Genomic DNA, 11,036 nt, shown 5'->3' on the forward strand with positions numbered 1-11,036 from the left:
CTTCTTCTACAGTCTTCCTGGCTGTAATACAGAGCTGCCCTTGGGCTTAGACAGATATGTGGGACTATTCCTCCCTAATTTAAGTAGATGATGATTCTCTTTGAACTTTTGCATTTGCTTTTCTAAAAAATTATCTATATAGGTACTATACACACATAAAAGAAATTCAAAAGGGGCAAAAGTATGTGGAGTAAAAAGTTAAGTCTCCCCTATTGTCTGACCACTCAGCTGATCTCCCCAGGGCAGTCACTGTTAGAGTCTTATATGTATTGTTTCCGACGTTATCATGCGTGTCCGTGGGCATTCCCTGTCCCCACAGACTGTAGCTTACACATAGCCTTGCCTCTTTCATATAGCGTGGTGTCTTGGAGACCATTCCATACCAGTACACAGAGGCATTACTTTTCTTTATGGCTGAATCGTAGTCCCTTACACTGGTCTTTATTTTTTTTTTTTTTAAGATTTTATTTATTTGATATATAGAGAGAGATCACAAGTAGATAGAGAGGCAAGCAGAGAGAGAGGGGGAAGCAGGCTCCCTGCTGAGCAGAGAGACTGGTCTTTATTTTTAAGATTTTATTTATTTATTTGACAGAGACATCCCAAGTAGGCAGAGGGGCCGGCAGAGAGAGAGGGGGAAGCAGGCTCCTTGCTGAGCAGGGAGCCCGATGCGGGGCTTGATCCCAGGACCCTGAGATCATGACCTGAGCCAAAGGCAGAGGCTGAACCCACTGAGCCACCCAGGTGCCCCCCCCACCCTTGGTCATAATGAACCTTTTGGTTCCTGCTACTAATAGCACTGGAGGGAATGATCTTATATGAACATAGTTTAAGTTCGAAGGACACTGCCCTGCATTTCTGAACAACACGCGAAGATGCCTGTTGCCCATAACTTCCCTCCTTATAGATTGTTTATTCTCCCATTTTATTGATTTATTATTTTTAAAGATTTTATTTATCTTGAGAGAAAGCACAATAGTGGGGAAGGTCCAATGGAGAAGCAGGCTCCCTGCTCAGTGGGGAGCCCAATGTGGGGCTTGATCTGGGACTCTGGGATCATGACCTGAGCTGAAGGCAGATGCTTCACCAGCTGAGCCACCCAGGTTCCCCCATTCTCCCAAGTTTAAATGCCATTTTTTTCTTTTCCTGTTAACTATTCATGCCTTCTGTCCACTTATTTTTAAAGATTTATATTTGTTTTAGAGCACAAGTGAGCAAAGCTTGGAGAGCCAGAGGGAGAGGGAGAGGCCTCAAGCAGAGGACTGCTGAGTGCAGGGCCCAACGCAGGGCTCAATCTCATGATCCCAAGATCATGACTTGAGCCGAAATCACGAGTGAGACACTCAGTCGACCCAGGCACCCCTGTCCCCTTTTCTATTCAGCGGTTGATTGGTTGGTTGGTTGATTTTGGAAGAACTCTTTGTATCCCAAAGAAATCTGCTTTCGTGTATTTGTTGAAACTATGCCTCTGCTTTCCTGTCGTCTCGTTACCACCATCTCTACGAGCGGTGTCAGCTCTCATTTCACTTTTCTGTGTCTCCGTGTTTCACTGCTGTCTTTCTTCGGCAGCATCTCTTCCCCTATCAGAACTTCCTGTAAGACGAGTGAATACAGTGAGCTCCTGAACTCCGTGTATTGGCCACTGGAGATCTCTTTTCGCTTCTCAGTGGTATTTGTGACTTACTCCTGACTGCGTATACTTTGGAACCACGTGTCCTTTTCACATTTACGTGAAGTGTTCCTTAGGGGCTTGTTAAGGCAAAAGCCTAGAAAGGTATATGCTTGTCAGCCTGAGACAGTAAGGTTTGAACTCCAGCCCTTACTCCATGGTGAGCTCTGGTATTGTTTTAGTACCTTGTTATCATTTTTGAGAGAAGGAGAACATGCATGCGTGAGTTGGCAGGGGTTGGGTGTTGAGAGGCACAGGGAGAGAGAGGATCCCAAGTGGGCTCCATGCTCAGCTTGGAGCCTAACATGGGGCTCGATCTCACGACCTGAGCCAAAACAAAGAATTGGATGCTTAACCGACTAAGCCACCTAGGCATCCCAATTTTTTGAGTCAGATTTGGTTTAACATTTTTTACTCTCAGTGGCCTTTAACCTTGGCCTAGTCCTTTGACCCCCCTCATCAGTAAAATGGGGGATACCTATATATCAGGTTGTTGTAGAGATTCACTGAGGCTGGAAACATTTAGAGGCAACGAGAGGGGTGAAGTAGAGTCCTTAAGTTTTCCTCTCATCCTCAAGTCCCCATATTTTCTAGATCGAGGTTTTCCATCTCTCAGGTGCTACCATGGTTCTGGGTTTCCTGGGGCAAGAAGAACCCTAGCTACTTGGTCACATTCTGCATGCTCTTAAAACATTCTCTGAGCATGGCGTCAGTTTTGTCAATGGTGAAAAAGGAACACAGCTGTCAGACACGGGTGCCGGTGGTGCTGACTCCATAGGGTGGTTGGGGCTTCACGGTAAAGCCTGGGGCACGGTGGCAAGTTCTCGGTCAGCTCTGGGAATGGAGGTGAAGTCATGGCCCTTCCTCCTGTCTTGCAGAAGCCCCGTCCTGCATGTCTCTTGGCAGCACGTCCCTGAGCACCCCTTCCATCCACTGCCCCTCAGCTGCGGTCTGCATTGGCATCCTCCCGGGCTTGGGCGCCTACTCCGGGAGCAGCGACTCCGAGTCCAGTTCAGACAGCGAAGGCACGATCAACGCCACCGGCAAGATCGTCTCCTCCATCTTCAGAACCAACACCTTCCTAGAGGCTCCTTAGCTCCCGTGTCCCTCCCAGAGCTCCTGCCCGCATAGACCGGTCGGTTTGTTCCACCTCCGGGCATCCCCTCCCTCAGAACTCCTTTGCCCGCTTCCTGTGCACACCGTGACATTTTTAACCTCATCTAAAAATGTGCCAGAATCCACTGTGGCCCAACTTGTGTTTGGTTTCTCTTTCCACTCCAGTGCAGGTGTGCAGCCCTGTCTTGCTGCCTCTTCCCTTGCTGCGGTGGTGGGGCGGGGGCCGCGGCTCCGCTGAAGTTCCCCCGGAAATGCCCGGGAAGATAGGCACCCGCTGGTGTGCAAAGTGTATGGATCCTGTTGCTTTCTTATTTTCTTTGTTTCCCTTCCTGACAGCACAGAGAAGCAAGGGCAGTTTTATGGGACAGGCATCATTTAACCCTTCTCTTCTAGCTGAGTGCACCGTGTGGTTGTACAGCGCTGTGGAGCATGTTGGGGGGTGGGGGGAGGGAGGCCCCAGGTGAACTGCACCCCCTTGGAACTGACCGATTCTTGATGTTGTGTGACTAAGTAAAGATTATAAACTACATCTCCCAGGAGTGTCACTCAGCACTCATTGTGGAGTTTTTCCTTATTCCTTCTCCTCCCACTCCCTCCATCCAATGCCCTTTAAGCCCCTAAAACTTAGAGAAACAAACATGGGACTTACCTCATTTCATCATGGCCAGAAAGCAGAAGCCCTGGTAGGTATGTAGACGAGATGGCTTATTTCTAGCAGCTTCTGGAATTCTGAGTGCCAGCCGTGGGACACACTGGGCTTTTCTGACTTTACTCTGTGCTCTGTCAAGGCCCCTCTCTGTTTGGAACGTTTGTAGTTGAGGCTTCTAACTGTGGAAGTTCTTTGTGGCCTAAAGGTGCTGCCCTGTCCTTTCCTCCCCTCTGGGCCCCCCCTTCCTGCACAGGGCAGCTCCAAGACTGTGTGCAACCAAGACCTTGAGGCACTGTTCCACCTGTCTCCTTAAGGGAGGCAGAGGCTCTCCCTCCGGGATAGAGAGAGATGAAGTTAGAGGGAGGCATGGTCTTGAAAAGCAAAAACAAAAACATCTATAAGCGCCCCTGCTCCAGGAGAATGAGTCTATACAGTTCTCTCTTCCCCTGGGTTCCTACGTCAATTGTTTCTACTTTTTTGGGTGTGAGACAGAGAGAGACACACACAGAATGTGTTGACACTGTGGTGCTGGCAGGCAGAGCAGCTACTCATTTTTAATGTGGGCAGAGAGGCCCCTGGATCTCCTCCAACCCACTGCCTCTCCCCTTCCAATGCAGTGACACTCTGGTGCCCGTTAGCAGATGGTGACTTCCCTTCACCCACAAGTGATGCCTTGTGAATCCTTCTTCCTTTTCAGGACCGTGCTAATTGTTCCTGACTGTCGGCACAGGCGCCTCGGCTCCATCCTAACAAACAAGACATTTAGGTAAAACTGTGTAGGCACCTTCTGCTTCTCTGCTCCATTGTTCCTGCGATTGAGCTGTCATCATTACAGCATGTACCCAGAGCAACCTCACGCCGTTTTGGGAGGCAGACCGAGGAGTCAGAGTCACCATCTCGATGTGGTTTGACTTTTTTTATTTTAAGATTTTATTTGAGATTTTATTTGAGAGAAAGAGCATGAGTGGGGGGTGGAGAGGGAGAAACAGGCTCCCCACTGAGCCAGGAGCCCGATGAGGGGCTCGAGCCCATCACAAACTGAGCCTAAGGCAGATGTTTAACCGACTGAGCCACCCAGGCACCCCTGTGATTGGATTTTTAGGAAGCCATAACTGTACCTTGTGGCCTCTGTTGTTAGGAGAAGGGGACAAAAGGTGATAGGGATTAAAACTTGAAAGCTAATCCACCTGTCTGAGAACAAGATCTTGCTTTTCCTATACGGGATCTTGGGACCCAACTCCCTCCCCGTCTACTAACGTAGCTAGATTGTGTTGAGAAGGTTGAGGCTCCGCAGAGGGAGATTTCTGCTCTCTGGTATCACGGGAGACTGAGAGTCAGTGGTGATCATCTCATCGTGTTCACTGTCCCTGTTGGTGTAAACTCCTGGGAGACACAGGTCCCACAGAACCATGACTGGCAGAGCAGGGCCAGGTCTCCCTGGTAGAGGAAGCAGCCTTGAAAAGCAGCCAGTGTAGACGGTGTGGTTCAAACCCAGGATAGAAAAAACAGGGACTCCTTTAATCCATAAAGTGTGCCCTCAGGCCTGAATAAATAAATAATTGGGGTTTAATAATTAGGAAGAAAGGCTAATGACAACCGGTATGGTGGGGTTTCTTGAAACCTACTTACATTGTCCCGAGTGGTAGTATTTTTATTATTTATTTATTTATTTATTTTTGATAGAGCACAAGAAGTAGGCAGAGGAAGAGGGAGAAGCAGGTTTCCCACAGAGCAGAGAGCCTGAGACCCTGGGATCATGACCTGAGCCGAAGGCAGCTGCTTAACCGACCACCCAGGTGCCCCTGAGTGGTAATATTCTTACAACTCTTGAACCAGGCAAGGGAGAAAGCCTGTTTGCCAGTTATTTCTATATCATTTAGCCTGTGTCACGCTATGCCCTGTCAACTACTTCTGACTTTTGGCCCTATTACCCGAAAATGGGGAGAAAGCATGAAATTCAGAGCATCAATCTTTCCATCTATAAAAAGCAGGGGAGCTGAGGTTACTGGACCCAGAGAGGTGGCTGGTGATCTGTTTCCATTTCCTTCCCTCGTCTCAGGTCCCAGGAGGAGAGAAGAGCCGGCTTCAGGTGCGTCTTAGACTGGAAGTTGGTCCCTTAACTAGAAGTGACCTGGGCCAGCTCTTTGCATCCTCATTCCATGGGTTCTTCCCTTCTGGCTACCTCCTTTCTACCCAGGCCGCTTTTGTCTCAGACTTCCCCCCACTGCTTCTGCTTCTCCCTGAGAACGAAGCCTACTTCCCCCTTCCCTGGATTATACTGCAGTGGTTAGGAGCTTGGAGCCAGACATTTACTAGCTGGGTCAGTGGGGCAAGCTCCTTAACCTCTCTGGGCTTCATTCCATCCTTGGTAGATAGAAATGACGATACAACTTTCTGGTGAGAGAGAAAGTCTGGCTTAGGGACTTGGTGCGGGATCTGGCACAGTGCTCAGTAAATGGTAGCCATCCTCAGTAGCCCTGATAGTGCTGGCCTCCCCTGTTTCTGGGTAGGGTGGCCAGAGCTTCCGTAGTGGGGATTTATGGCAGGTCTTCCCCTCCTACTGGCATTCCTTAGTTGCAGCTAGAACACCGACATGATGAAGGGTCAGATCTGGTCGTCGGAGCTCGAACCACCAGCTTCTGCTGTACGCTTCCCTCTCAGCTAAATGTTAATTGCTTAGGCACACCCGGTTCCTTGGCTCGGGTGTCCTACTCGTGGGTATATGGCTCAGCTGTTGTCTTAAGCCCCTTCCAGAAAAACAACAAGGAGAGCTCAGTGGCAGTGCACCATCATTGGGACTTGAGTGTTGTCTTGATTTTCTGGCATGCCCAGCCCACTTACGCATAACAGTATGGAATGTAAGTTCTGCTTGGTGGGAGGCTAGAATCTTGGCAACGTCCTGTAGTCACAGGGTGAACACAAGCCAGTTGCACATTCATGCCTTAGTGACGCTGGCAAGGGCTGACGTTTTGCTCCCTTACCTGCTGGAGCTATGGATGGGGAGAATGGGAGTGTCACAGCAATGACAGGCAGAATGTGGCCCAGCCTCAGAGCTTTGTAGAGGAGAAGGGCAGCAAGACCCAGAGACAGCTCTGAGCTGTTGGCAGGGCTTCACACTGGCTGTTTCAGTAATAGGCACATCATTATGCTTTATGTGGATTTGTTTCATTCATTCATTTGATACTGAGGCCTGCTGTGTATGCCAGGCACTGTTTGGGTTTTTTTTGTTTGTTTGTTTTGTTTTGTTTTTAAGGATTTAAGTTATTTTGGGGGGAGAGGTAGAGGGGCAGAGGGAGAAGCAGGCTCCTTGCTAACCAGGGAGCCCAACTCAGTGCTCAATCCCAGGACCCTGAGATCATGACCTGAGCCAAAGGCAGCCACTTAACTGAGCCATCCCGTGCCCAGGTTTGGAACATTTGTGGACTGCAGTGTCTTTCATCCTAAAAAAAAAAAAAAAGTCCTGTGAAGCAGCCCTTCTCTACACTTTATAGGGAAAATGGGAATTCATAGTGGTTCAGTGACTTGCATGAAGCTGCACAGTTGAGAGGACCAGAATTTTGAGCCTTTAACTCTTTCAGTGTGGCCTTCTCTGGTTTCAGTGGAAATTTTAAACAAATGCTAGTGTCCAGGCCTTAGCAGCAATGATGCAAGGGTGAAGGGATCTTTTCCAAGTTCACTTTTCAGCTTGCTGTCCACGTACCAAAAACCAAGCATCAGCATCACCAAGGCTGTTTGTTTTCATTGAGGTACTATTGACATGAGTTTCAGGTGTACAATTTAGTATTTGTATATATTGCAGAATGGTCCATCCACTTTTCTTGTGATGAGGGCTTTTAAGATCTATGCTCTTAGTGGCTTTCTGATATACAATACAGTGTTATTAACTGTAGTTACCATACTGTACGTTACATCCCTGGGACTTATTTTGGTTTGTTGTTTTAAGTGGTCATTTGGCCTGGTCGGGAGTTTGGGCACATTGCTTTCCCCTGTGAACTTGAGCCAACTGGGAGAGGGCTTGCTTGTTTGATCCACTCAATCTGGGCAGAGAAGGGGGAAGAAAGAGATGTTGGGGTCTGCTCCTGTGAAGCCTGGAGGTGAGGGCCATGGCCACCATACCCGAGGTAGGTGGTCCATAAGAATTTGAGTGTTGGGGATGGACACCAGCATAAGGCAGGGACTCGACCCATGGCCCAGTCGATGTCTGTCTTTCCAGTTTTACCAGTCTGGTAAATTCCTCCCATGGGGAGGTGTAGAGGAGAGGTCTGCATGAGAAGTGGTTCCCCCAATATACCTGTCCCCTGAGGGCTAAGGAGGGGATGTAGGGCTGGGAGGAGAAAGCTGCTCCCCTTTAGAGACCTCTGGTAAATCATAGCTTGATAGATTAGTGGGTACGGCTCAGGGGTAAAGCATCTGACTGCAGAACTTGACAGATTATTGCAGGCTTGGATGGGTACAAACTTCCCTGGATGTGACATCCAGCTAGACTCATCCCAGCTGCTGAGCAGTGGGCAGATAAGCAGACTTGTGCTGTTGTTTTGACTAACATGCAGTCTTACAGCTGGCCCAAGCAGGGGTTAGGCCCGGACCGAAGGAGCCAGATGCCCTCACCCTGCAGTTCTATCCCATGTTGCCAGCTGGCTCCCTGGGCCATTGTACTCTGATTTCCCAAAGGTCCTTGGGAAAATGGGGCTCTGTGCACTCCAGCAGCCCTCTCAGAAGTGAAGGTGTCCCTAAAGGATAGTTCAGCTGACTTGTGGCTGCACAACCAGCAGGGCATTGGAAGCTGAGGATGAAGGTCTCCCTCACTCGCTCTCACCAGGTAGACACGGGTTCCTGAGGCTACTAGGCACCTAGAGGTGGCATGCTGGTGGGAGCCCAGGTCTAGTGGGCCCCAGTGACAATGACTGACGTGGGAGAGTGGATCAGGATAACAGACCTCCCAGATTCAGTGTAGAGAAAGGACAAATTTATTAGCAAGTCGAGCAGACTCCCTTGCAGAGTCAGAGGAAGATGCTGTGGAGTAAGTGTAGGCTCTGGGATCGGGCAGATCCGGGTGTAAGTTCTAGCTCCACCTCTGTGGGATTGGATGAGCTGCTCTGCTCAGTTCATCTCTGCAACGGTCACAGTCATAGCCTATCGGCTACTGGAAGATTTCATCAAGATTATGCCTGCAGAAGTCTTAATGTGGAGCTGGAAACAGCACTTAGTAGAACCGTTGTTACTGGGGGCACAGAAACCTGGGGAACAGGGGCTAGTGGCTGGGCCTGAGGACCCCGGGACTGGTTTAGGCTCTGCAGGGGCTCCGGTTGCTAGCAGGGGCCCAGGGCATTTTGTCTGTGCAGTTACCTATGGAGCCTGTGCTCTGTGCCAAGTCCCGTGCCCGTTGATCAGAGTGAATACTGGGCATGTGGACCGTGTGCCCCTGCGAAGAAACGATGGTCCTACCTTGCTGGGGGAAAGAGCTTTTTAGGTTTCCTTCCCCAGATCAGTGAGCCCATCAGGTCCCAGGTGAGGAAGGCGCTGACACAGGGACATGGAAACTCCTTTATTACCCTGAGTATAACAAATAGAACACAGTCACAGTATAAAAAAACAGCAGGAAGTAGGTGCAGGCAATGACACAAAGGATGCACTGGGGACACACTCCTTCAGGGTCTGCAGCTAGTTACTTGGAAAAAGCCAGTTAGGATTGTAAAAATTTTCTCTTTAATAACAATAATTCCACTAAAATTATACAAAGTACATTCAATACTTAAGGGTAGGGAGGAAGCCAGTTTGGCCCGGAAGCATCATCTGTCGGCTCCAACAAAGGAAGCCCAGCTGGGCTGGGGGAAGGAGGGGGAGTGGAGGTCTGGTTGTAAAAAATGAAAACGTGGATCGGTTAAAAACAAGGCCACCCACAAGGAAGCAGGGTGAGCGTGCACGTTCCTGGGGAGGGCGGGGGCCCAGCCGGCATGCTGCTGCTGGGCCCGGGCTGGCGCTCAGGCAGGCTCCGAGTGCGTGGGGGGCAGGTTTTTATGCTTAAAATACTGCACGACTTGTTGGGGCAGTTCCGCCAGCACAGCTTTGGCCAAGGTCTCTTTTGCCGCCTGCGGGGCCGAGGGTGAGGTGGAGAGGGGAGATAGGAAAGGTCAGTGGAAGACTGTGGGGAGGGACACCGTGCCCAGTCTGCTCCTAGAGAAGGTGGCCCTGGAGGACAGAATCAGGGCCGAGGGCCAGGGCTGTCTAGAACTTGCAACCCTTGTCCCAGTCTGGGGCCTGAAACCCCACTGCTAGCAGAGCTTTTCCTTTATGTGAAGTCTCTCTCTTTCCTTGAGCACCTTAAGAGGCCCGGGGATCACATCTTAAGATGAATGTGTCTGTGGGAGGCTTTTCAGGGAAAGAGTCGGTGGAGGCGAGCCACACAGCCTACTCACTTGACAGACACTTCCTGAGCACCTTCTTGGCCCACATAAATGGGCTGGGAGTGTCTGGCTCACTGCTCAATGCTCAGCCTCAGGCCAGCCCTGGGGAGGTGCTCAGTCAGTGTCCTGTGCATGAATGGAGGGCCGTGGCCCAGCATCTGGCCTCAGGAAGTTAAGGCTCTAGAGGAAGGAGTTGGACCACCTCAGGTAAAACCCAGAGGACACTGAGGGGGGAGCACTACTGGGTATAAAACAAAGTGATAAGTTCTTGTTAGGACTGGCTTGTGGGATCTGTGCCACACAAGCCCAAGAGGTCCTATGGCTGAGGGAACCAAGGTCTGAGAGGTCAGGGACTTGTCCAAGGCCATGAAGTAAGCTTCTAGTTAATTAAAAGTTGGGCCCCCAGGTGACGGGGTGGCATCTGAAACTGCTCCCCCCGGGATCCTGGTGGGTCCAGCTGCTAGGCAGTGACCCTGTGGGCAGACCCTGGGTTACCTGCAGATAGGCACAGAGCCAACTCCAGGAACAAGGTGGTGCCACCAGTTCCCCCCACGGAGCAGGCCATCCCATCTGTGAAGGAGGCTGGGTGAGCTGCGCCTACCACGTAAGTCTCTGTCACTCCTGGGCCTTTGCTTTCAGCTGCCCCCCCCACCTCCCTCTGCCTGGAATGCTTTGCCCTACCTGAATAACTCCAAGTTCTGGTTCAGGGCGGTGGTCAGAGGGCAGGGCCTCCATGAAACCCTGCCCTAGAGCCCCAGTGTGGGTTGGGCACTGCTCCCTGGGTTCCATGAGCTTGCTGAAGCCAGTGCTCACGTGGTCGGAGGACCTCGTGGGGGCAGGCCCTGTGCAGCAAACAGTCAATGGAGCAGAGACCAGAGGAGCCCAAGACTTTCATCCTTACTAACTCTGGTTGCTGGGGTCCCCTATGCACCTCCTCCCCAGCCCAGGCCCACACTCACGTTGCGGAACTCTCGGAAGGGCACGAACTGCACGATGTCACGGGCCGCCTCCTCCCCGGTGTGCGAGCGCAGTGTGCGGCTGTCCCCGTCCAGGAACTCCATGGCGGCGAAGTCGGCGTTGCCCACGCCCACGATGATGATGGACATGGGCAGCTTGGAAGCCTGCACCACAGCGTGGCGCGTCTCCTCCATGTCACTGATGACGCCATCCGTGATGATGAGGAGGATGAAGTACTGCT

The 11,036-nt window shown here is 50.9% G+C and overlaps 2 protein-coding genes across 5 annotated transcripts in view; one reads left to right on the forward strand and one right to left on the reverse strand.

Annotated features, from left to right (window-relative positions):
• Nucleotides 1-2,921, forward strand: part of PSME3IP1 (proteasome activator subunit 3 interacting protein 1) — a 36,467-nt gene extending 33,546 nt beyond the window's left edge. For all 3 annotated transcript variants that reach the window (XM_045989168.1, XM_045989167.1, XM_045989166.1), the window contains one exon: nt 2,548-2,921. In XM_045989168.1, the coding sequence (XP_045845124.1) occupies nt 2,548-2,765 (218 nt within the window). In that variant the 3' untranslated portion in view covers nt 2,766-2,921. The remainder of the gene's footprint in view (nt 1-2,547) is intronic.
• Nucleotides 2,922-8,964: 6,043 nt separating this feature from the next.
• Nucleotides 8,965-11,036, reverse strand: part of CPNE2 (copine 2) — a 45,826-nt gene continuing 43,754 nt past the window's right edge. The window contains exons 15-16 of one of the 2 annotated variants that reach the window (XM_045989165.1): nt 10,798-11,031; nt 8,965-9,523 (exon numbers count right to left, since the gene is read on the reverse strand). In XM_045989165.1, coding sequence (XP_045845121.1) covers nt 9,416-9,523; nt 10,798-11,031 — 342 coding nt within the window. In that variant the 3' untranslated portion in view covers nt 8,965-9,415. Of the gene's footprint in view, nt 9,524-10,797; nt 11,035-11,036 lie in introns of both variants that reach the window. The other variant, XM_045989164.1, reaches the window with a different exon arrangement.

This window comes from Meles meles, chromosome 19 (genome assembly GCF_922984935.1).
Source record: "Meles meles chromosome 19, mMelMel3.1 paternal haplotype, whole genome shotgun sequence".
NCBI lineage: Eukaryota > Metazoa > Chordata > Mammalia > Carnivora > Mustelidae > Meles > Meles meles.